Source organism: Coffea arabica, chromosome 2e, assembly GCF_036785885.1.
Source record: "Coffea arabica cultivar ET-39 chromosome 2e, Coffea Arabica ET-39 HiFi, whole genome shotgun sequence".
NCBI lineage: Eukaryota > Viridiplantae > Streptophyta > Magnoliopsida > Gentianales > Rubiaceae > Coffea > Coffea arabica.
In genome coordinates, this window is record NC_092313.1 from 75,891,007 (window position 1) to 75,916,027 (window position 25,021).

Here is a 25,021-nt window from a genome sequence, read left to right on the forward strand (position 1 = left end):
CTCCTCAAGAGTTGCCGGCTTTTGAGGTGTCTTCTGGGATAAGGTTAATAAGCAAAAGTTTTGTCGTTTCGGTAAAAAGGTGTGCCTCTTTTTTCTTTTTTTTTTCTCTTCAGTAAAACGGAGAGACAGATGCATATAAGAAAGGTATGCAAAATTGGAAATTTCGTTGCCCTTGAATCTTATTCTTCAGATTGGGTAGCATATTCCAACGCATCATGCGCGGAATCTTTTGTGCCTGTCTAGTCGAGGTTGAACTACTATTAATGGTTCGTTGGCTGGAAGGAATCCTTTCTGCTTCCTTCCTTCTCCACTGTGTTTCGACGTGTGTGTCACTTGGTTTCTTTCATATTGAAGTAAAGGTAATTCTGATAGTAAGAATGGGGCAAGGAATTCACGATTGACCCAAAAAAAAAGAAAAGAGGTAGTAGATTTTTACATGATTAGCAATAGAAATATTCTTTAACAACAAATAGAAAGCAAGAACAAATGTTAAAAGGTATTTTAAGACACATGTTTGACCACCAAAATTATGCATTTTGTTTTCACCAACCTCCCCGTCACTAATGACCGACATTCTATAATTTTTTTTTCAAGTGAGAGGCTTTAAATCTATAGAACTTTTGATTTACAATCTCTTTTTTCTTACCATCCAATCCAACGCTCCTCCCTCGTACTTTTCATAAGTTTTGATGAGCCTTAGTTTAACACCGACAAAACCAACTGTATTAAATTTTATCCTAGAGCATTTGCATTTTGTCTCTTATCTTATGAGGAAAATAAACACTCAAAATTAGTCTAGTTAGTGGTAGACAATTCTTGGCATAGGGTCACATCGTCTTGTTATCATAATCCTGAGGAAACAATTGTTCAAATATATTAAGTTCAACCTAATCCTGGTTCGATATAAATTTTAGGCCTATTTTCAATTGATTTTGTAGACATGCTTTTAACTTCTAATTTTAAAAAATAATTTTCTCAATTGTTTTTTTTTTCAACATTTAGATTTTCTAAACCTAAAAAGAGTCAGAAATTAAAAGTTACAAGATAGTTGCTTCTTTAGATTTTAATTTTAACTTTTCAAAAGATCAGAATTAGCGATAACTTTTCAATATATTCTTACTGATAGTAAAATTTGATGAAACCCCCCATCCTTTTGGGATTAATACGACAACTTACTTACAACTTATGTGGATTAATCCGAGTACAGTACTATGAGCTTAAGAATGGACTGCAGCTATAGCAAGGCTAAAACATGGCTCTTAAATTCTCATTCATGATACGAAAAAATCAATCACCCTTGGGAGTTGAGATTTAATACCCGAGGGGCATAATTGTCTACACAAACAAAATCTAAGGCGGAGGAGCGTCCACTTGTGTGTGTGTGTATATATATATATATTATAATAGTCGTAATTCAACGCTAGGTGTAGGTATTCTCTCTACTCGCTGTCGTGTAGGCGGCGTAGTTTGGCAGTGGTAAATATTTCCACAGAATAATAAGGGAGTGTTAAAAAAAAAAGAAGACGGCAGCAGCTTCGCGACCTATTTAGGGTTTGTCTATTTCTATTTATCCAAATCGATCAGAATAGTCATCAATCCTAGGGTTTCGGAAGAAGAAGAAAGAAGAAGAAGATGCCGAAGAACAAGGGTAAGGGAGGTAAGAATAGGAAGAGAGGAAAGAACGAGGCCGATGATGAGAAGAGAGAGCTAGTTTTCAAGGAAGACGGCCAGGAATATGCTCAGGTTCTGAGGATGCTCGGTAACGGCCGTTGTGAAGCTATGTGTATCGACGGCACCAAACGTCTCTGTCATATCCGTGGTAAGATGCACAAGAAGGTCTGGATCGCCGCCGGTGACATCATCCTCGTCGGCCTCCGTGACTACCAGGCACGTTCCTTGCTTTTCCCTGTCCTTTTTTTTAAATATCTGAATAATATCTTTACTCCTTGTTTGTGTTTTCAGATCTTAATAATAATATTTCCTATACTGTTTTTTATTTTTTAATTGTTCCCGTTGCTGGATTTTTCTCGATTTTGATATGAAATCAGCAATAGTTGACTGCCGAAATTGTTTTGATTTGTGACGGTATGCCCTTTTTTCTTTTTCTTTTTTTTTTTAAAAAAATCTTGTAGCATGGTGAAGCTTCGGTGTTGCATAATTCGTAATTCAACGTAATTAACTAAACCTGAGTTATTTCCTTTAGACAGCTTGAATTTTTGTACTAGACTCTAAAAATTGGCGAATTGGATGTAAGATTTCAAGTCTTTGAAGTAAACATGTATAAGTTGGGGTGAGCTGGAGTGAACATGTCTGGTTTGTTGCGAGTCTGCATAGATAGCTTCTTGAGCACAAAGGCATGGAGTTCCGCTTAGAATCAAATAGGAATTAGTGAATTCAATCGAACCCGGGCAGGTCAGTTTACTTCCGTCAGGGTGGTTAAATATTTTGGCGTGGGCTTATCCTATTATTGTTTATTGTGTGTGTGTGTTTTTTAAGCCTATGTAGTCAGAAATTTATCTATTGGGTTGTGAACTCTTTTTTTTTTTTTTAATTCCTGGACTTTTATTGATGGTTATCTCACTCTTCTTGTTGTTTTTATAAAATATACAGGATGACAAGGCTGATGTTATCCTCAAGTACATGCCAGATGAGGCAAGGTTGTTGAAGGCATATGGTGAGTTGCCTGAGAGCACTCGGCTCAACGAGGGTATTGCTGGTGGACTGGACGAGGAGGATGATGGTGCTGGAGATGATTACATTGAGTTTGAGGATGAGGATATCGACAAAATCTAAACTCGTGTCCACTTCAACTTTGTTCTGAGGCCTTTGTTTGCCTTGGATTATAATTAGCTTGGGATATTATTATTTAGTAGAAACTGCGAGGAGAGGTATTGATTGTGTAATGTTTGAAGTGATATAATGAAAAGGGTGCCTATGCGATGTAGCTCATGTACCCAAAGATTCTGCTTTGGCAGCCTGGTTACAATAATAGCACTTTAATTTACATTCATCCATTATCGTGATTGTTGTGTGGTGTCCCTTTGTGCTGAAGGTTGGGTTTGTCTCTTATTGAAGCATATGTAGTTTCCAGTTGTCGGTGGACTGTGGGCATCACATATACTTTTTGCTGGTTATTGAGGTAGTTTTTGCCAGTGGTTGGACTTTAAGGGGTTATCTTGGCAGAGACCAAATTGGTTTCAGCCTTGATTTACCCCATAAGTTGTCTACTTTGAGGAAAGGAGGTTACATCTTTCGCTTTATCATCAGGTAAATGAGTGCTTTGAATGCTTGAAGTTTTCTTCTTCTTTTGCATTTGAAAAAGATGACTTATTTTGCCTGTAAGGCTGTAATAGACACATTTAACAGACGTGGATGCTGGGTGTTTTAGCATTGAAATTGTACTTGACTCTGCCAACTGTTTGTGGTGGGGCGAGGACAGTTTTGTCGTCGCCTGTGTTTCGTGATGTCTACTATTAGTAGCTCTTAAGATCCCTTCTAGAAGTTGTAGGCTGGATTGCATGCGACAGTGTTCTACCAAGTTCATTTGGTTAATTTAGTTTCATCTTGCTCCTGTTCTATCATGTCAACCTTGAGTCTGCTCGTGCGTTGCTCAAATTTTTGGAGACAGGAACCATGTTCTGACTAACATGGATGTTCATCATGAAATGTTGGCTTCTTGGTGTTTGTTTATGCAGAAGTCGCAATCTGTACACGATATAAACATTTGCCTGATGCCAAAAGATGAATATGAAAGTTATGTTTCCTTTTTTTTTTTTTTTTAGGAAAAATAATTTTGTACATAATCCAAAAATTTCCCAGCACGTACATCAGCCGTTGTGGAAACGGTACTATGGTTTTCTTGCCAACCAAGGGAAAATTTTGGCAACCAAAGGCGAAAAATCGTTCGAGCACCCAAGTCCAATTTATTAGAATGTTGAATCTCCAATTCATTAGAATGTGGTAGAGATGTTCATTAATAAAATTCCGACATATGATTGTTTGCCCCCCCAAAAAAAAAAAAGTAAAATATTCAAAGTTAGCGGTAGGAAGTTCTAAGCCAATTACCTACTTCAATTTTGGTCAAGTTTTGCAGCAAAGCCAGAAGATATTTAAAGAGAGACCTAATTGCTGCCCATTTTAGGATATCCTGGAGCTCCCAAAGAAGAAAAATAGGGTGACAGGGCTGGAGTCAACCTCAAGCAAACATTGAAGCCTCCCCCGAAGGCTCAAGTAAAAAGTCACTATTCCAGTGATTGCAAAGAAACTAGTACTGGCACATGAGCTACAAGCCCCGTGTTAAGTTGTCGGATGGCCTACGGGCAGCTATTCCTACCAGACATCGGCGTCTGAAAAGTTGTAGAACGACCAACTGCATTATGGGCCAACAACTATGCAGTGCAAAAAATTTTCAAGCTACTTCAATAACAGAAGACCAAGATACAAATCAGGATCAATGAACTAGTAAAATGAATTCAGGTCCTATCTACAAATCCTAGCGTTCATGCAATTAAGGTCAATGAGCCCCAAATTCACTTAAGAAACCAAGAAAAGAAAAAGGGTAGTCTGATCAACAAAATTTCTTAATCCACCTTTCAACTGATAAGGAAGTTCAACAAATTAAAGACAACTAAAGAAATAATCTCCCTGTTCACGAGAAACAGCAGTGATGTCAATGACCAGCAACTCAAAAAATGTTGATCACCAGAGAGCCACTAATATGGTATCCTACAAAAGCTGAATATTGGGGGCTTGATACTTTCTCAAGCCAATTATTGGTTTAGCAAAACATTGGCACTACCAGAAGGGAATTCCCATCTGCTTTCAAAACAGAATTCGTAAGCAATGAGCAAATTCAACTAATTGCTCAAACAAATTGGGTTAATGATCAAGAACCACCAAAAGGGCAGATATGGTAATGTTTAGAAGCTTTTGCTTGCATTAATCCGCTTAAACCACAGAAATTCCATGCCAAAAAGACTGGAATCCTTAAAAAACTCACTGTTCCTTTTGGTGGAAAAGGATAACAAAATTATACCTGATTTACATTACAAGTCATAAACAAGCAAGACGTAATAATAAGAATAGGAAGAACAGTAAATTCATACTATGTACAAAAGATCAATGCAGAAAAACTGAGTATTCCAGAAGAGACCAAGCAAAAGCTGATTTGCCCTATTCTCCATCCCTTCATTTGCAGAACACAACCAAATTGCAACTGTAACTTGCCCACTGACAAAGTTTGGAGTTGTTTTGTTACATTGCCACGCAACTTTCAGCAAGCGCAGTTCTCTAGCACGAACAGAGCTGCATACGGAGATTTATAGGCATATGTTTCTCTCAGGTGCAATTTAGGATCTTCACATTAAAAGCATTCTAGGTAATTTGATAACCATTCTGACAATGAACTAGTGCAGAGATGACTAAAAAGTCACTCTTCTTCACAATGAACTCAATTACAGAAAGAATGCTCGTAGCAAGAAGAGAATTCACATATTTGTAAAGAAAGTGAAATTTGAAAATGCACCATAAAATAAATAGAACCAGAAAATTCAGCAAGAAGACAGTAAATGCAGTAAAAAGAAACCCAAAAAGAAAAAAAAACAATATTACTAAGTAATAAATAAAATTTCAGGCGATCATCTAAGTTTTTCCTTGCCAGAACTCCTCTTGGCTGCTTCCTTAACCTTCTCAAGATACCCTTCAATAGGAGGTGTCAAAGTAGCCATAAATCGATTCGCCGGAAAGGGGGTCAAATCGGGGACCAAAGCAGCAGCCTTCAGACCCTCAGGTAATGCCTCAATAGCTTCTTTCTTACACCTCAAGAATGCAGACTCAGCAGCCTGTCTAGCTCTATGCTTCCTCATCAGAACCCTGCTATACTCCTTGGCAAGCCTTCTACCATCCTCAACAGTCAACTCATATTTAGGAATCTTGTCGGCATCAACCAAGCCCAGCGTAATCAAATCCAATCCTGGGGTACCCATCAAAAATGGGGAATCAAATTCATTCTTCATTTTCTTCCATTTCTTCCCCTGTTCTTCCATTACCTTACTTTTCAGCCCCATCTTTTCTCTCTCGGCTTCCCTAGCTTTTTCCTTAGGCTTCAAGAATCTAATTGGGGAAGTCGAAGCCAAGCACTCGTCGACCAATTCATCAAATTCGGATTTTCTTCTGGGCCCACCATCTTTCTCATTCGAATCACCCGACCCAGTTCCTTTCTTGGTTGTTACCTTCGATCTCTTCAATGGCTGTGCTCCTTTGATTTTAGATTTCCCTTTTGCAGTTCCGCTGACTAAGCATCTTTGCAGAAATTGATAACTCAAAGACTCCAGACAAGCGTATGATGAGCCCAAAGATCTCATTTTTCTAGCCTCAGCTATTCGCATCATCCTTTTGCAGTTACAAAAGGTCCAATTTTCTGGGTCTAACGGCGGCGAAGGGGATGAGGAACGGCGATTTAGTTACCCGAGTCGAGGTTCTCTGAGGCAGCCGAAACCCCTTCCCATTCGGCAAAAAGTTTGCCGCTTCATAAAACCCCTCGCTTCAGTCCCTTCAAGCTTCATAAACCCCTTGCTATTGAGGACCGAATATTTTAGGAATTCTGTAAATGCCCCAGTGCAAATACCTTCCTTCGCTTCAGCATACACAAAATTCCCTAATGTCAAAAAAAAAAAAGTGTGCCGTTTACAAAATTATTTTGGCATAATTTATATTTCTCACGGAAATATAAGAGAGCAGAAGTGTTAGCAAAATAGTCTGGAGACTAAAAATATGTTAATTTCTTAAACTATCAATCTAAACAGGAAAATAGTTGGTATATCGTCCTTACTGTAGAATATGGCGGAGAGCCAATTTTGTCCCTAAACATTTTTATTAGTGTCGATTTAATCCCTAACTTTTATTGCTAATTAATTTGATACGTGAACTTATTTTGCGGTAAAAATCTTCGTGACAGCGCCACCACCTAAAAGTAATCTGGCTCCTAATTGACCAACTAAACAGGGGTATGTTAGGAACGTCATTCACAGAGTAGTAATAAATCAAGTAAAATTATGTAAAAAAACCATTAGATAAGACTTTTAAATCGTTTAAAAAAATCACCCAATAAAACTTTTTAAAATTCAATCTTGTGATTTTTTTACACGATTTACTTGATTTATTACAACTCCGTGAGTGATGTTTCCAAAATATCCGTATTTAGTTGGTCAATTAGAAGTCCAATCCGTTTTAGGTGGTAATGCCACCATCGAAGTCCTTAATTGGAACTGCAAAATAAGTTTACGAATCAAATTGGTTAAAAATAAAAGTTTGGCATATAGACACTACTGAAAAAGTTTGAGGACAAATTTGGCCACTTTCCCGAACATGAGTTAAAAAAATGTTTGGTGTTTGGATTGTAATTTTCTATCAAAAAATTTTTTTGTATTCGTGAACACATTTTCTAATCATCGTTTTACATCATATACATTAAATCACTATAGTATATTTCTCTACAAAAACTCCAAAAAACAACAATCCAAACAAGATTAAACCATAAATGTACATTTGATAAGCTGTTAATCTGCAGGCTTGGTCTATATACTCTACAGACAGGTTGAAGAAGATATTGAGAAGCAGAGGTTTAAGTATACCTCTGAACAAGAAATATACAAGCTAGAATGAATGCTGAATCATTATTAATAGATAAGCCAGTGTTACAATACATGAAACATCTATTCTACATAATCAAACCAACTGCCTCTTATACAGAAAATCTATTAACCAATTTGAGCCGCTGCTGGAATTATGCAAGGCAAGTTTGGCTGCCAATCTCATGGATCTATTCAGTCCCAGCGATCTTCTTCTTCAAAGATTCAATATCTTCTGCCAATTCTTTCCTACTTGACTGTACAAGCGACAACAATAAAAGGTTTTAGATGAATAGTTCTACAAGTATCATAAGTTCAAACAAAAAATATTCTTATATGTATACTTGCAGAACTTGTTTATCATATAACATATCAGTTAGAGCAGATGATACTTTCTGTTCGCTGATATATCTGCTCTAACTGATATGTTATTTAGTTCAGATAATAGTCCTCCTACACACCTTGAATAGAAGGTAGCGGTAGACAAACCATCCTGTATAACCAAGCCCTACCAACTCCAGGATCTTTGGGAGCTGTCAGGGAAACAGGAAACATTCAGGGTAAGGATAGAGGATTCAGGCGAATGCCCAAGAAAATAAAGCTTGTTGATGGCTATTAAAAATTCCTTGAGTAAAGAGGTAGTACAAATATAACTGCTAAGAAAACAGAAAAAAAAAAAAAAAAAAAGCAAGTGTTAATCATCTTAAATCACATACCAAAGGAACTGAGTTGATTGCACCAATGATAATTGAAGCCAGCCAAACTCCAACAATTGCCCCACCTCCATAAACAATTACTGTGGACTTGTTTTCAACTGCATCCCACTTTGAAAAACACAGAAGTAAAACTAAAAGGGAAGTTGAATAAATGGAGAACTGGAGAATGAAGTCTCATGGAGCCGTGAAAAATTTATAAACAAGAGCACTGCAGTAACTATGATGCAAGCAAAACTATCAACAATATTGAGTTCAGCGAGAGAAGTCATGATGAAATACAATTCTTTTTTTGTGGACAAGTATGTGAAAAATGCAGACTGAAGGTAGAAAACTGAACATGCAAAGCAGCAGACTAGCTGAGTTCCCTGAGAGTATGGTGCTTCAGCACCAAGCTTACCTTTTCTTTCAGATCTGATAATAACTCAGTAGTGTCAACAGCAGGTGACTCCTCTGATGCTTTGACTTGGAGCAGAGTTGACCTCGATTCTGTTTTTGTCCATCATGAGGAACATCAATAACAGTTGAGAATTTATAGTACAACATTCATGAGGGAAAGCAATAATAGCCATCAGCTCGTCCAGTTTCTAACTGAAATAGCGAGTATATGAGTTGTTTCTACCTATATGTAAGTTTGATAGGAAGTCTTCATCTTGAGGAAACAAATATGGTTCATAAATTTTCCTTTCACAATTGAGAGTCCAAATAATCCTCGTCTCGACATTGCATTTTTGACAGTCAAGTTTTAATATCCTGCTGACTGATAGACAAAGAATCATCGGCAATCTCCAACAGTCAGCATACCAGGACTGAATGTAAGTGTGTTTGTCTTCTTGTTGAAGAGACATTTTTCCTTGTTAACTAGTTTAATGGTAAAAATAGTCATATCAACCTCTAGCTTTCTAATTCTCCCTATAATTTTTTTTAATATTCCCATAAATTTGTACAAAGTGAGGAACCAAGGAAGTCATAACTTAGTATGATGACCATTAATGCAAACAAGTATATTAGATCATAGCTCAGGATTGACATATTAAAATGACTTTAATTTGCTCTTGGATAAAGTCATCATAAAAGGCTTCTCTAGGTATAGTCCCAGCACTTTGGAATTCAATTACCAGCAACTCGTTAGCTTATATCTGCATGTTACCGCTCCAAAGAAGATCATCCAAGTATGGATACATACTCGAAATCACACAATCACGCCTTCCTCAAACTAAAAAGCCTTCTTTATGTATCATCCAAGCATGTTAAGACACATTACCAATAGATTTCCAGTTACCAAGCAATTGTTATTGGAGCTAATGCATCAAGAAATGATTGGAACCTCGAATAGCTGAAAATCACGAAATTTCATCATGACCAGAACCATTGGACACTGACTGTGCTAAATGCGGTTAAAAGACAGTTGATTCTTGAGAGGTTTAAGACCAAGTATGTACAGAAGTGCACAAGGTGTAAATATTTGAGATAAGAATGGCTTTCACGAAGGGCAACTCCTAGATCTACATCAGATTCAAACAAATATACTAGTTGGTAGAGGATCATAATCTCAGAAGATCACATTTTTAGCCAAAGGCAAACCAATAAGGCTTCCTGTTATCAAGTCACATTTTAAGCTTGAAGCTAGCAATGAAGCTACCTCAATTAAGTCATTTTACACATATAGGGTCACCCCTGCATATTTAGAGGCTACTTGTGCATTTTGAACCACAGCAATACCAGCTGAGGAGGATTCAGTAGTTGGGAATTCCAGCAAGTATTGCTCCTGTAAGGCTGCGGCTGCGAATGGAGTCTTTGTCCTAGAATGAATTTCAAGACTTGATTATCTAGGCAGCCATCTACGAGTTTTTGCCGTTGGCGATGCTTCGTTTAATCCAATTTTGATATCCAAGTACAACATAAAAGGGTAAGGAGTAAGGAGAATCAAAATCAAAAGCTGGGAATCAATTCACAACTGATCTTTTTTTTTTTTTTTTTTTACCAGTCCGTTATTTGGATCTAAGCTACAGAAAACACCAGATACAAGTCTCCAATTATTCAAACTAGCAGCATCCCATCTCACAAACATAATAGCCAAGAAAGTTAATCAACAAGAGAGTTCAACCAATTCCACAGCATCTGATCAAATACATAAGAAGTGATTTTGACAAAAGCCCTTTTCAATAACAGAAGAATAATACGCACCTGAAAGTTTCTTGAATGAGGTGGAAAAAGCTGTGGAAGTGGACAAGCGTGGGGGTAAATACGGGAAAGCAGAGCAGCTAGTGGTCCAGCGGACCGGGAATCTTGAAGTTAAGACGGCTGTGGCCGCCATGGAAGTGGAGGCTGCTGCTGCTGCTGCCATTTGGCTGCCCAGAAAATAACCAGCCCCTCTTTCTTTATCTCTCTGGTCTGTACTTCTAGCAGGAAGAATCCTCCTCAATTGAGAGAGAGTCTTTTTTCTTTCTTTCTTTCTTTCTTTCTAGCAAAAAGGTCGTATTTTGTTTTCGTGTTGCTCAAAAGTCTCTCTATCCACAATATTTTCCCTTCCTCTCAAGTCAAGAGAGTCTGATATCATTGGGCGCCACGTGGTGCAATTGAGATTCCCGATTGGTTCATTCCCTATCTTCATAATCCCAGCATTTGGTCTTCTTATTTTCGTACGTTTGCTATTTTCTTTGTTATTGGTTGGAGGAAAAGAGATGTCTTAGTAAATCAGACCGGATTCATGGGTCGGCTTGGTTAGACCGGCCTGTCACAAGAAACGATCAGCAGCCTGCGTTGAGTAATGTCCGGTTTAAATCGGTTTGTGCAATTTTTAAAATTTATCTTGTGGCATAAACACATACAATATGTATGGGTATAAAGTCAAAATTGTCAACTCATATAACTAAATACTAAAATTGTATTAATTTACACTAAATATATTAAGATACAAATTACAACTTATAATGCCCCTAACCCTAAAAGAAAGTACTCAGATACCTCTCTTTTTTTGGGGTAGAACACGAAATCTCTCTTATAAGCAAAAAGTCTATGCAAAATTCTAAATAAATCAAAGCAAGTAAGTATACACAATCTCCGAGAAATTCAAGATAAAGGTTTTACATCTATTATGAAGAAAAGAACAACTATATCTCATATCTTTTTAATTTAAGTCATTTAATCTGCATCATTATTCTTGCTCTGACAAATGTATAAACAAGTCCAAATCAACTTATTTGCAAAATCAAATCGAGCTCATCTTATTTAATAAAATAGCATAATTTTGTATTTAAACTCAACCCGTTTAGTTAAACAATGAGTTGAACTCAAACGTATATGAGTTGAATTTGCAAACAATTCAATTTGTTTAGTGGCCCTATGCCCTGTGGTGGTAGACAAAGCACTTGAATCTTCTCCAAGTTGAATAAGGTCGAATCCACAAAGAAAAATCTTGAAAATTCTAATTAATGTAAGAAAGCTACAAGTCAATTATTCTTCAATGGTTAAAACTTTGACACATTTCTTGTTATAATTTAAATTCCTTCAATCACAATTATGACTAAATTATTCATATTATTAGATTGATACAATTTTACAATGTCTCTTAATATAAGTAATGGCATTTATTTACACCACAAATTTGCCTTTGAGTATTCTATTACTCCTCCTCATTTCTTAAATTCTACTATTTTCCTATTAAAATTTTTTGTTTAAGAAAAGAGTATTCTTCTGTTCCTTGATTCGTGTACATGGCTCGGTCTTACATGAAAGGAGGTTGTAGAAAACTATGCCTCGCATTTTATTAGAACCGATACTCCGTGTTCTTCACTTTTTTAGTGAAGTTGAAATATTTTGCTTTTTGTTGCTAGAGAACCGGATGAACTGGACCCACAAAGAACCAAGTAGCTATCCGATTTAAAGACGTATTATTGTGTTTGACCATATTGCGCATCCTCAGCATTAGCTAATTTCAAATTGGAGTAAACTATTGTCCCTAAACTATTAGCTCATCCCTAAACTATTATCGGTAACCACTTTTGACCTCTTATTTATTTTTTTGTCTCTAACTAACCCCTGAACAATTAAAAGTATATGGTTTAGGGACTTCTGACCATCTTAGACACAAGTCCGGTCAGAACTCAAGGGCATTTTTGTCCAACATTAATCAAAAGTATCGAGTGTAGGAGTAGAAATTCTAAGAAGAGAAAACCCTTCATTTTTCTTAAACTCTTCATCAGATTTCTCTACAAAATTCTCAAATTCATTGAAACTTTGGTCACTGAGATGTGATTTCAATGAATTTGAGAATTTTGTAGAGAAATTTCAATGAATTTGAGAATTTTGTAGAGAAATCTGATTATGAGCTTATGAAAAATGAAGGGCTTTCTCTCTTTCAGGACCTTTGTGATCTCAATACTTTTTATTGAGTTCTCAATACTTTTGGTTAAGGTTGGACAAAAATGGCCTCTGATTCCGACTAAACAGTTTAAAATGGCTAGAAATTCTTAAACTATACACTTTTAATTGTTCAAGGGCCAGTCGGGAACAGAAAATAAATCAGGGGTCAAAGTGTGGACAACAATGATAGTTTATGAGCCTTTACTCTTTCAAATTGGTTTAGTCGGATTATGCACTTTTTTCATAGCAATCCCTAGGAGTTAACCGTTTATTTATTTCACGTCTAACCCTCTACAAGAAAAGCAATTTGGATTTTTAGACCATAGCTTGGAAAATTGTACAAGGCCGAAATACATATAGCGCTGGTTTTTATAGTCTACAGTACATTTGTTATCACCTAATAACATTGCACCATGCCATGCCCATCTCCAACCGGGTATTTTATTACTCTTGTCGTCATCGCTCCATTTAACAATTGGCACATGTAAAGGCCAATTGTACAGATTTAAAATTCATAGGAGGGTGCAACAAGTTTTAGGAAATTTGTAGATAGGACATGGATTATTTCTAGCAAAGTAAAATAACTAATAAATTTATTGCCAAATAACTAAAATACCCTAGTATAATATATATGTACCTTAATAAATAAAACATATGCACTTTTACGAAAATACGTATAGATTCGAATAAAAAAAATAAAAATAAGTAGAGATTCAAATGTAAACTTGTCAGTTGATATGTGCACATATTCAAATAGGAATACGCACATATATATGATGAGCATAGGCATATGCACACCAATGAATGTAATGAATATAGATGTAAATTTTGGTGGATTAGATGTACATACCAATGTGCAGATTTGAACTAATATACGTGCCCCCCATGCATATGTTCAAGCCACTGGCCATTTGGTCTGGTGGTCATCCCCTTCTTTGGGGATGCTGGAGGTCAGGGATTCAACCCCTGCCTCCCACAACTTGCCATTCTACGTGGCTGGTCTTTGTTCCCATGGGGTAGCTCGAACGGTCCGCTCCCCCTCCTTAGGGTATAGCGACCTTCCTAGTTAGTCCCGCTGTTAATGTGTTCGATGTGGAGTGGGGCCTCCTCTCCCGAGCCGCAAAAAAATGCAGATGTTCACATATACGCATACAAATGTGTGAACATTAACCTATGCCTCAAATAATGAATAATGAATCTTCCTACTGTCATTTCACAAATTTTCCCTATAATTTTACAAGCATGAAGAAACAAAAATATTCAACCTCAGAAATGTAGAAGTAAGTATATTGATGTGTAAAAGAATCAATTTTAATCAACTATATGTGAGCTCGACTAGAGTACGTCGGGATAGGTGACTAAACTATTTATAACTCGTAGTATTAAGTAAAACTAGTAGATTTATTTATTGAACTACGTACAAAGAAACAAAATCTGCAGGCAGGCACGTACAATACGTTGAAAACCAAATTGCTGTACATCTCTTGTCCATCCACTGTTGCTCCGGCAAAAAATGAATCGAAGAAACAAATAAAGGGAATTCAGCCTTGGGCGTTCATGCATGCAGAGGAAAAACTTGATTGGAAGGAAGAATCTTGATCCTCCTTTTGGTTTTGTCCGAAATGAGTTGACTCAGCTCAGTGGATTTTGGTTTTCAACCAAGTGACGAAACCTTCCAGGTGTATGTACATTTTAGATTAGATGGTGGGTCTCAATCGAGACGGCTGGCAAAATATATATATATGTATATGTATATGTATATATTAGATGAGAAAATTTACACCAAAGAGAAGGGAGTAAAAAAGCAGCTGCAGACAGACACTAATTTAAAGTCCATATGGAAGATCTCATCTAGAGTATATATGGGGTGTATATATAGCTGTCATCACTAAATAGCTATTAGAAATTACTCCTTTTGATGATCATCATTTTTTATTCCCGCAAAGATACAAACATGTAGAATTGCATATATGTGGTTCATCATGTGATTCTTTCTTTCTTTTTTTCCTTCTTGAGGAATACTGGTCAATTGCTATGCTAGAACAGTAGTATATATTATGCTTGTCCAAACCAAACAGGATCCACGCAGTAAAAGAGCTTATACATCACTATATATTTCTGGTATATAGTATTTGTAAAGGAGTAGTTCTTGAAGTATCCTAGTAGAGAGCGGAAATTAAAAGCCGTGTGTATATATTATGGAAACATAACCATTTAAATTGGTAGTTGTTACCATAAAAACTAGTAGTACCAATTAAATACATACTGATTTATGCCCCGCACGGCTAGTTCGAGTCCGAGTGGTTCCGTAGTCTGGTAGTTACCAGCAAATCTCGTAATTGACCCCCGTGTGCTGTCTCGCTGTGTATTCTTGAGACAAGACTCTACATAGTTTTAAGAGATTAGTCTTGAACGAAAGGCCGGAAAACCCTTAAGTGAAAAGAAAAAATAAATACATACTGATTTATCAAAGCGTATATACGCCTGTTACTCTGAGCACAAAAGGTAAAAGCCAAAGTGAATAACTGCGGAATATGCAGATTGCACGATACCTACTACTTATCTTCTTCTTACTTGTGAGGTATAAGTACAACTGCATCCCACAAGGCTTTTCTGTGAGTTTGGAGGCTGACTGCCTCGATAAAGATCGCTCTTAAGTGTGCTAAAAAAATAAGTAAATAAATAAAGAAAAAAAAGGTCTCATATCTTTAAATTAAAAGAGACATGATGACTTATGACCTTTTTTCTTTTTTTTTTTTTAAAAAATTATTTTGGTTCCCTCCTGTCCTGTAGGCTGTAGGTAAAGAGTCGTGACTTGCAAATATTAATTCCCTGCTGTTGTGGCGAGAATGAAGTGGGCTAATTAATTTAGTGTAAACTATAAACAAACCGACCCACACCCATAAAAAAACCCAAAATCCCATTCCCATGCAACGCATTATGCCGAAAAGAAAAACGCCAAAAAGGAACTCTTCAATCCACCAGCCAGCCACCAGCTGCCCCTAAACTGAGCAATTTATGCGCATTTTGGAGCGCACGGCTCGGTCATCCCCCGGCCAGTTCATGTTTATCCCCCAACCTTAAAAAGTTAGCACCTCGTTGGCACCGTCTGTCCTCTTACCTAATTTTTCCTATTACATCTGTGTTACACAAACGTACATACGAGTGAGTGTGTATATACGCACAGCTTCTAATAGTCCAACTAATCCAACCAACAGCATTTTGATTAAACAATTTAGTTAACGCCATCAAACAACTCAAAAGGGTCCCCTTTTTTTCCTCTTTTGAGGTGCTGCCACATTTGAGTTTTCATCAGATTGCACCCCACCCCAACTCTTCCTACACTAAGAAGAAGAAGAATGCAACCACCACCACCACCCAATAGTCCCTCTAATCATCAAAGATTTCATTCATCAGTATTTCTATAGCCAGCTTCCACTTTCAATCATACATCTCATATCCATCTTCGTTTCATGCAATGCCAAGGGGATCGAGATGGACACTTTCTTAACCACCAGTGTTTGAAACATTCCCAGCTGTTAATGTTGATCCCTTTCTCATCTTTTGTTATCTCGTATACTAGTGTGTTACTAAATTTTCCGACCATCCTCTTTAACACCTGCTTCAGGCGCGTAACGCCTTGCCCTGACCAGCCTTTGGCATTGCGAATATATCAAGAAAGGAATTCTGATGAGATCATGAGAAGGCTACAGCGTTAATCATATTGATGTTTGTGAGTTTTTCCACTCTTTTCAGCCTGTTTTTCAGTGATTTCTTGGAAGACTTCACGTGAATTCTAGATGATCTATGGCATGAAGCGGCCATCCCGCGGGTGATGTTTGATGGGGTCTAAGAAAATTTGGCACCTCATCTGGGTGATGTGTTACATGTTATTGCTGCCCTATGTTCAAGGGCAGAGTAGCCTCAACCGTGATTCTTTAGATTCTTTTGTTCATGATTATGCATTGAAGGCGATGAGAAGGATGCGTACAGGTATTCTGTATAATATTTCTCTACCTGCAAATTACTCTGGTATACAAGTTTCTGTTGTTCGTCTCAGAACCGCGAGGTTATGGCTAAGAGGAGCCAATTTCAGTTTCTTTGACATCCCACCTAGGACATTGCCGCACCCCTTTTCCAGGAGACTACTAATTGTCTATCAAAACCTTGGGAATTTGTCAGGTTTCTATTATAGTGTCCCAAATCATACATTTGTCACTCCTGTCATTGGCTTATTAGCTTATGATACAAATACCAGCAGAATGGTTAAGTTTAACATCACCAGGGATCCTATTTTGGTCCATTTTCCTCTGGTCTCAGGGGTAGGTGATACGAATATAACCGCAATGAAATGTGTCAGATTTGGCACCAATGGGGAAGTGGAGTTTAGCAATTTGACCATGGCAAATAAGTGTATTGCAATGGGTCAAGGCCATTTCTCCATTGTCATTCCATCTCAGCCACTGCAGCCACCAGTGCCGTCACCATCAAACAAGAGCAAAGAAAGGGACTGGAAATGGTGGGTTATAGGATTTGGAGTAGGAATTGGTGGATTGATTTTGTTGGTTATGTCTGTGATTCTTTTGTACAAATTGATTAGGAAGAAGAGAATCGCAAAGATGGAAAGACAGTCGGAAAAAAGTGAGGTTTTAGGTACAATTTGGGTTGGACCAAGTAGAATGCCTTCAGCTACGGGTATCAGAACCCAACCAGTCATTGAGAATAGCTATGTACCATGAAAGATTTTCTTGTATCATTTTGTCCCTTTTTTTTTTGGTCAATTTTCTCACTGGTTTCATCATGTCATTTTTTAGAAGTGGATGTTCATTTGTTGATAGAATTCATCAGGGGTGGATATATGTTCTTGCTCAAATTCTAGTTCAGAAGTTTGTTTCAGCATCATTGTTAAGCATGACTTCGCCCTTAGTCGGGATCATAATATAATAGACATTGCGGCCGTTGTCAAGGATTGGGGTTAGAGTCCACCTTTACATACTTTGTTTAAGAGAAATAAAGCATGATTGTCTTGTTAAATCAATGATGATACCTAATTGACTAGAAAACTTAAGCAGCCAATGGGGCGTCACAGCTTATTGGCTTGTACTGATAATTGTCTCATCAATTTTCATGTCTTCATCCATCGGCCAATATGGTAGTTACGCCATTGCTTTCTCTAAGAAAAGATACAAAGACAACATGAATAAATATGAGAAGATTCCCAGCTCAAACTATCAACTGAAGTATGATCATTGATCATAGCTTATTTCACCACATAAACAAGCTGCAGTCCTTTTCATTGATGTAAAAGAATGTAGATAATATCATATATGTGCATTGAAGCTTTTGATAGAAAGTAACTCATCTAAGTAATCTCCATAAGAGACAATCTAATCACCCAGGCTGGAAATGATTGCTTCAATCATGAACATTAAAGTCATCTCGTCAAAACGTTTGCCTTATGCAGTTGTGCATTTTCATGGGGTGTGGACGGCATTGGCCTCTTGTAAGCAAATAATTAGTTGTATGCTAATGGCTAATGGGAAATATCTTCTAACATATGCTGCTTCCTTCATTAGGAAATTGAACTGCTCAAGGCCAAATAGATCAACTTTTCATGCCTAATGTACTGATTAGAAGACATGCAAGTCTTTTATGTCATAAGCAAACATATCGGCTCATAGACCTAATTACACTTTCAAGATTCAAGTTATTTTACAGGTGTCATTTCTGTAGATGCTATGTGGCTGGGATTTTCCAGCATAGCTCTCTCTCTATCAAGATCTTGAGAGAGAAAAACCTTTAAGAGAATCTAGTTGATGCACATTATTGTCCTCCTGTATTAACCTTTCACTATTTACACTTTACAGTATGTTGTTCTACTTGTGCAACTAGAAAACTGACCTGGCCCCCTCCAGATCAGGGCCATCATGCAATCTTAGACAATGCGAATGAGTCAGTGTTCTTTAAGTCCTTTTGACACGAGTTGAGCACTCAATCTGATGTGCTTTACATTTACGAGGACAAGGGTTAACAAAAGTCTATCATGGCAATGATCTCAAGTCAATTAAATATCTTTTTAATAAAGGTTGCAATTGGGGGTGAGGTAGTGGAAGTGATGAAGAAATCTGCTTAATAATGCAGTTGTATCAACCACAGAATTTCAAATCATAAAGCTTGATCAGTATTCTGTTCTCAGAATAAGGATTGGATTGTTTATTCTTCGTTGCGTTTGAGTACAAGAGGCACTGATCAACCTATAGGCTGAATATCGCAGAACTTGTGGAGTGGAAAAGGAGGATCAGAGTAAGAACCATTTAAAATTGCATGAGCAGTGAGCTTGTTTGCAGCTTCTGTTGCATGGATTCCATCCCAGCTGACATAATTTTGTGGATCGCTACATGCAGTAGCAGTAACGTTGTGTCCATTGATCAGTTTGTTGTTTCCACAGTAAACTTGTTGGTTAAAGTTTTGAGCACCTCCCCCATATCCACAACATGCTTTCGTGCCATACTTTAGTCCTGAAAGTAAATGAACCATAAAGGAAATTAAGCAGAACCTTGGATCATTTGCATTTGATGCATGACCACAATGCTTAAATTCAATCAAGTTTATATACCGTGAGATTTGGGGTGCTGAAAGAGCTCTAGCAGTACTGCATGAGTATCCACATACACGACAGATGCTTTTGGAAGATCTTTCCTAATATTTGTCAGTGCTTCCTTTAGCATATTGTTGTAGTCCACAACAGCATTGTTGTAAGAAATCAAGCATCCAAATTCATCAACATCAGTACTGTTGTGAGGAAGCTCCACTAGAAGTGCTGGATAGCACCCTACAGGAGCAAGGTTCAGAACTAAAAATGTTCGCCCCCCTAAGGAATAAAGATCCTGGAAGTTCGATAAAGCAAGGGGGTTAAATATCAACCCAACTAGTGTGAATAATGACTAAATAACCTGCCTAAACATCCATGGGAGGAAAAATGTACCGACTACCTTTTCCTTGATGAAATTCTTAAGGTAACCCCACAACAGCAATGGTACTTTTTATGCAAATTCCACGGACTTAAAACGTTGCTACTTATGAGATGCTTAAAATGCATGCAATTACCTTGATTGTATAAGCAATCTGGGAAACCACCTGAGGCAGAAATTGTTTTACTCCGCTTATACCAAGAGATACCAAATTAGAGGTGAAGTCGTTCTGGCCAATATAGAACGTATAAAGAGATTTTCCAAATATGCTAGGTGCAGGAAGTTTGGCTCCTGTAACAAGCCAGATTCAAGTGAGGAGAAACTAGAAAATCAGTAGTGTTGATAATTTTACAGTACTTAACAACATTAACTAACGTTGATATCATCTCCTCCAATTCAGCTGAGGCAGTTCAACAAGGACATTGCAATAAACACCCGTATAATACTCCAAAGAACAATACATAAGAACTCTATCCCATTACTCCCTGGCATTTACCTTTGGCGTGAGTCCTGTGATGTTTTTCAACTTCAACCTTAAATTGCTTCATTTGATTGAGCTGAATGGCCAGAGAAAAGGGGCTGATTCCTGTAACAAACAAGGAAGTATTTGGCAGGAGCACTGTGGATGCCAATGTCGCAAAGTTGGCACCATGTCTGAAATCAGATCCTATTGATTGCAGATATGGGCTCAGAAATGGCTGGCCTAATGCTTGTGCTGTATGTCAATTGTCCAAGCAATAAGAATACAGCATTGGTTAATTATGATTAAATCTCCTAGCTATTGATACAAGAGGTTAAACATAACTTTTTGGAAAGAACGAAAATATGCATACTTAAAATCTCACATTACTTCTTAGGATATTATCTAGAAATTAACATCTATGGACAATGTTGACTGAAATTTTTGAAATCTCTTACAGCCATGATTTCCAAAAACAGCTCATTGGCTGCAAAAATCAGTTCAATATCTCCTTTAGTCCAAAGAAGTTTAAGGCAGCAGTAATGAAACCCCAGAAGTCAGCGGGTATGATGACAAGATAGCACAAAAGTGGGGCGACCCAAGATTTTTGTGGAAGGTGAGAACTGAGAACTGAGCCTTTACAGTTTGAGTAATTCAAGTCATGCCAAAATCCGAAAGAAAAATGCGCTGCATGAGATTCAGGATAAGAAATTAGATACGTCGTTATAGACTCTCAGAATAGTACACTAATGATTAAACCCCATCTCTTTCCAGCTACAGCTTTGGCCTTTTTGTCCGACTCTGTAATAGATCGACCGACACCACTAAATTATGAACAAAGAGCTTACAAGTACTGTTCTTTTCTGTTTTATACATCTGAAACTAAATAATTTCACACGTCCTCTGAAGATAAAAATTCCTTCCAGAATTCTGTTATCAGCTTGCTGAATATTTTGGAGCCATATACTTGCATCTTTCTCCAGACAACTACTTTACTAACATGAATGGTCGGTGGCACTAGGAAGAAGAGGAAAAGAGTGAGTAAACCACAAAGGAGGAGGAGGAGGAGGAAGAAGAAGAACTTCAGGAAAGCTTAAACTGTACTGATATATCACGGAGATGCAGCAGTACATTATTACCAAGAACCAATTACAACCATCAAGCACTATTAAAGCTCAAGTATTAAGCTTATCCCACAACCTGCATGCTTGCATTGTGAAATTATGGTGAATTCCAGAGCAGGGAGAGAATCAAAAGCAGTTGAAAAGTAAGTAAATTACCCAGGAAATCAATAATGAGCCTGCCATCAGTAGCCCGACCAACTGGTCTCTTGAAGTAAGTCATTCCGAAAGGGGGACTCTGAGCTGGAAAGGCAGCCCAAAAACCTCCAGTATCAGAGTTTGAATCTCCAAAATTGAAGATAGCCTTAAAAGCACATTTTGCCTCTGCACTTCTTGCTGACATTGCCATCAAAATTAGCCAAACCAGCAAGATTTGCCTGAGAATGGAACCAACTCTGGATGGCTGGAGACTCATTTTTGTCTTCTTTAATGTTGTTTCCTCAGAATCTATTGTGCGACTCAAGACAGGAGTATGGAGCAAACATACTTTACCTTTTTTTAAACTACTAGTAGTACTTGCGTTACTGAGAAAATCCCTGGAGTAAAACAACGGATGACGTTTGAAAATTCCCTTTTGTGGTTCAAGTGGAACAGGACATACGTCAATATCATTGGTTCTGTTGTACTCTCCGTTCAGCAATGCTGATTGTATATTCGGTAACGAGAGATAAGTTTCCTATTTGTTATCCCAATGCACTGTATGGGGACAAATATGAAGAATGTTCTTCTTGAAGTAAGTTAGTTAACATAAATATTGTGGGACCCTTTAAAGTTTAATCTTCCATGAATTATTGTTATGCCGGAGAGCAGAAAAGTTCTGGTGTTCGCAACTTTATAGAAATTCAGAATAGAAGTCTGGGAAAGACTTTGTATGTAATTAAAATGAATCGAGAAAATGACTTTAAAGAGTTTTAAGGTTCCCCTGATGCTGATGTAAGGTATTCTTTTACCAACAGCTGGGAGCTTCGTTTTTTGTTTGTATCAGCCAAAATGAGCGAAGACACTCCCCAGACATGTTAATGGTAAATAGAATGAACTCCAAAGGTTATGCCATTTCATGCAATGGAAAGATATCTACTGCTGAACTTCATTCACGAGCCAAAAATAGTACACAGTGCAGTTATCTCTCCTCTTTTTTCCCCAGTGCTGTTAAATTTTACCACGTACGTTACTTTAGAGTGACAGAGCGTCTCCTAGAGCCAAAAAGCTTGATTAGGCAGTTGAAATGGAACAGTAATGAACAAAGGATGCACCATCTCCTTTGTTTTTCACTAGATCAAGATTAAAGTTCTTCGTGTTTATTTGTTTCCCAAGTAGTGCAGACCCAATGGTTGAGCGTCTTGCCGTGAAAAATTTCTCCGGTGAGACTTTCCATGACTACAAATGCTCTTGAACTTTCTCATCAAAATTGAAGCCCACAAGATGTGTTTTACAGATTCAGAGGTGGATAAGCTTGCATGTTATGGAACGAAACCATTTGAGTGGGTCCTAAGTTCTTGCTTTCATGTTGGTACTTCTTTAGTCATGAAATGGTGCTGCAATAGCAAGCCAGCTATATCAACTCCAAGCTGAGAGGTACTTTATTGAATGCTGATGAGCGTAGAGCTGGTTGAGCACACGATCTCCTGAACCGCTTGAGACACAAGTTGATTTTTTGAAGTTAGAGGTAATGTCACTGTTGTCAAACTAGGCAACTAAATTGTAGATTTTGTTTAGCACAACAATCAGGTTCAGGGGAATTATAATATATCGTTGCAAAAACTTGAAATGACTATATCTGTTCCGAAATTACAACTGCTTCAACTTCTGTTTATTAAAAGTTAATAATAGTCTGAAAACAGTGTATCAAAATATTCTCAATACTCAACCAATAGGGTGGATATCGCAGAGTTGATGAAGAGAAAAAGGAGGATCAAAATGAGATCCATTCAGAATTGAATGTACAAGGAGCTTATTTGCAGCTTCCGTGTTATGTATTCCGTCCCAGCTTACATAGTTTTGGGGATCAATGACTTGCTCTCCTTTAATTTCCTTGCTGTACCCACATAAAACCTGAGGGCTGGCATTATAGTCACCTCCGCCAGTTCCACAGCAGGCTTTGGTCCCATACTGCAGACCTGGACCAAGATGAACCAAAGAAAACATCAGAAATTTATTTAATTTCGTGGCGCAGACAATAAGGAGAGCCAAATTTACCATGGGATTTGGGGTGCTGGAAGAGCTCTAGTAGTACTGGATAAGTGTCAGCGTACACGACATTGGCATTTTCGAGATCTTGTCTTGTTTGGCGCAGTGCTTCCTTTAGCATGTTATTGTATTCTTGTGCTGCATTGTTATAGGAAATCATGCATCCAAAAGGATCAATATCAGAACCGCCATGAGGGAGCTCCACCAGAAACATTGGGTAACACCCTATTGGTGCAAGATTAAGCACGAAGAAGTAGCGTCCTCGGTCCTCCTAGTGCATAAAGTTCCTGGGAATTCCATGAAGCGAGAGAAAACAAGTTAACATTGCTGAGAAGAGGAGTGAAAATTACGGATTAGATGGTTTTGGGGTTATTTTTCAAAAAATTTAATGCAGTGGTGTATGTTAAAAACAACTACTCTAAGTCATGGATGCTCCATATGATTTGAAGGTTTTACAACCTTAATGGTGCATGAAATTTGGGAAACCACCTATTGTTGGGCATATACTGCATCACTCCTGCTATACCACCAGAAGGTAAGTTGGAGGTGAAATCATTCTGGCCAATGTAGAATGTGTAAAGCGATAGATTTTCCAATTATGTCAGGTTGTGGAAGATTGGTCGATCCTGAAAAAAGAAAAAAAAAATCCGAACTTTCAGGATTATTCCCCATACAATTGCATTCAAGAATGTAGATAGTTAAGCACTTTCTTTTTTCTGTTTTCCCCCCTTGTATGATGTATCAGGGAGATAGTTATGGACTTGAAAACTAGTAAGTCCTACTTGCAACTATATACTTTACCAGAAGAGTGAGTGAAGTTCATCTACTTTAGACTTGAATTGCTTCATTTGATTTAGCTGAATGTTGAGCGAAAATGGACTAGTCCCACTAACAAACAAGGAAGTGGTTGGGTGCAGTACGGTGGAAGCCGATGTAGCAAAGTTGACACCATGTTTGTAATCGGATCCGATTGACTGAAGACAAGGGCTCAAAAATGGCAAGCCCAAAGCCTGAGCTGCATGACCAAGAAATAAAAGCATAGCCAGTAACTAAGAATTGGAATTCAAAAAGATCAATTAGGAGCTGAAGTTAGTAGTGAAGCTTGCCAAGAAAATCTATGTAATGCCTTCCATCAGAAGGCCGACCAACTGGTCTCTTAAAGTAGGTCATGCCATTGGGAGAAGGTTGTGAGGGAAAAGCAGCATAAAAGCCGCCTGTATCCGAGTTAGAATCCCCAAAGTTGAAGATTGCCTCAAAGAAACATTTGCCATCACTTTTTGGGATGAGCAATGCCAATGCCAATGCCATTGACGCCACCCAAATCAACAAAATTTTTCGAGATGTAGCCGAATTCGTGGCCATAGTACTGTGCTTGTGATTGGACTGCTAAAACATAACAGAGCTGGCCATAGGTTTACAAGCTGCATTGGTTTGGGAATAGCAGGATGTTATTTATAGTAGATGGGAAAGCAAGAACCTAGCTAGCTTGCATGAATGAACCGAACCAACTTTGGATAAGCATCAAATATGGGGGAAAAGAAAGCAGCCCTCTAATGTTTGGCGCAATCTGATCATA

The 25,021-nt window shown here is 37.7% G+C and overlaps 5 protein-coding genes and 1 pseudogene across 5 annotated transcripts; 2 read left to right on the plus strand and 4 right to left on the minus strand.

The window, feature by feature from the left end:
* Window positions 1-1,436: 1,436 nt before the first annotated feature.
* On the plus strand, window positions 1,437-3,010 carry LOC113733267 (eukaryotic translation initiation factor 1A). Its single transcript, XM_027259542.2, has 2 exons — window positions 1,437-1,887; window positions 2,611-3,010. The coding sequence occupies exons 1-2, from the start codon at window positions 1,633-1,635 to the stop codon at window positions 2,791-2,793; spliced, it is 438 nt and encodes a 145-aa protein (XP_027115343.1). The 5' UTR covers window positions 1,437-1,632; the 3' UTR covers window positions 2,794-3,010.
* Window positions 3,011-5,493: 2,483 nt separating this feature from the next.
* LOC113733265 (uncharacterized) lies at window positions 5,494-6,573 on the minus strand. Its single transcript, XM_027259539.2, has one exon. The coding sequence runs from the start codon at window positions 6,387-6,389 to the stop codon at window positions 5,637-5,639; it is 753 nt and encodes a 250-aa protein (XP_027115340.1). The 5' UTR covers window positions 6,390-6,573; the 3' UTR covers window positions 5,494-5,636.
* Window positions 6,574-7,526: 953 nt separating this feature from the next.
* LOC113733266 (protein CURVATURE THYLAKOID 1A, chloroplastic-like) lies at window positions 7,527-10,846 on the minus strand. The gene is made up of 5 exons (XM_027259541.2): window positions 10,529-10,846; window positions 8,742-8,830; window positions 8,345-8,452; window positions 8,090-8,161; window positions 7,527-7,885 (listed from the first exon to the last, which is right to left on the minus strand). The coding sequence occupies exons 1-5, from the start codon at window positions 10,686-10,688 to the stop codon at window positions 7,820-7,822; spliced, it is 495 nt and encodes a 164-aa protein (XP_027115342.1). The 5' UTR covers window positions 10,689-10,846; the 3' UTR covers window positions 7,527-7,819.
* Window positions 10,847-15,857: 5,011 nt separating this feature from the next.
* On the plus strand, window positions 15,858-17,672 carry LOC113729509 (uncharacterized). Its single transcript, XM_027253800.2, has one exon. The coding sequence runs from the start codon at window positions 16,549-16,551 to the stop codon at window positions 17,443-17,445; it is 897 nt and encodes a 298-aa protein (XP_027109601.1). The 5' UTR covers window positions 15,858-16,548; the 3' UTR covers window positions 17,446-17,672.
* A 1,146-nt stretch (window positions 17,673-18,818) lies between these two features.
* On the minus strand, window positions 18,819-21,803 carry LOC113733268 (GDSL esterase/lipase At4g01130). The gene is made up of 5 exons (XM_027259543.2): window positions 21,418-21,803; window positions 20,174-20,392; window positions 19,814-19,968; window positions 19,323-19,593; window positions 18,819-19,224 (listed from the first exon to the last, which is right to left on the minus strand). The coding sequence occupies exons 1-5, from the start codon at window positions 21,671-21,673 to the stop codon at window positions 18,956-18,958; spliced, it is 1,170 nt and encodes a 389-aa protein (XP_027115344.1). The 5' UTR covers window positions 21,674-21,803; the 3' UTR covers window positions 18,819-18,955.
* Window positions 21,804-23,121: 1,318 nt separating this feature from the next.
* LOC113729510 (GDSL esterase/lipase At4g01130-like) lies at window positions 23,122-24,753 on the minus strand (annotated as a pseudogene).
* Window positions 24,754-25,021: the final 268 nt, after the last annotated feature.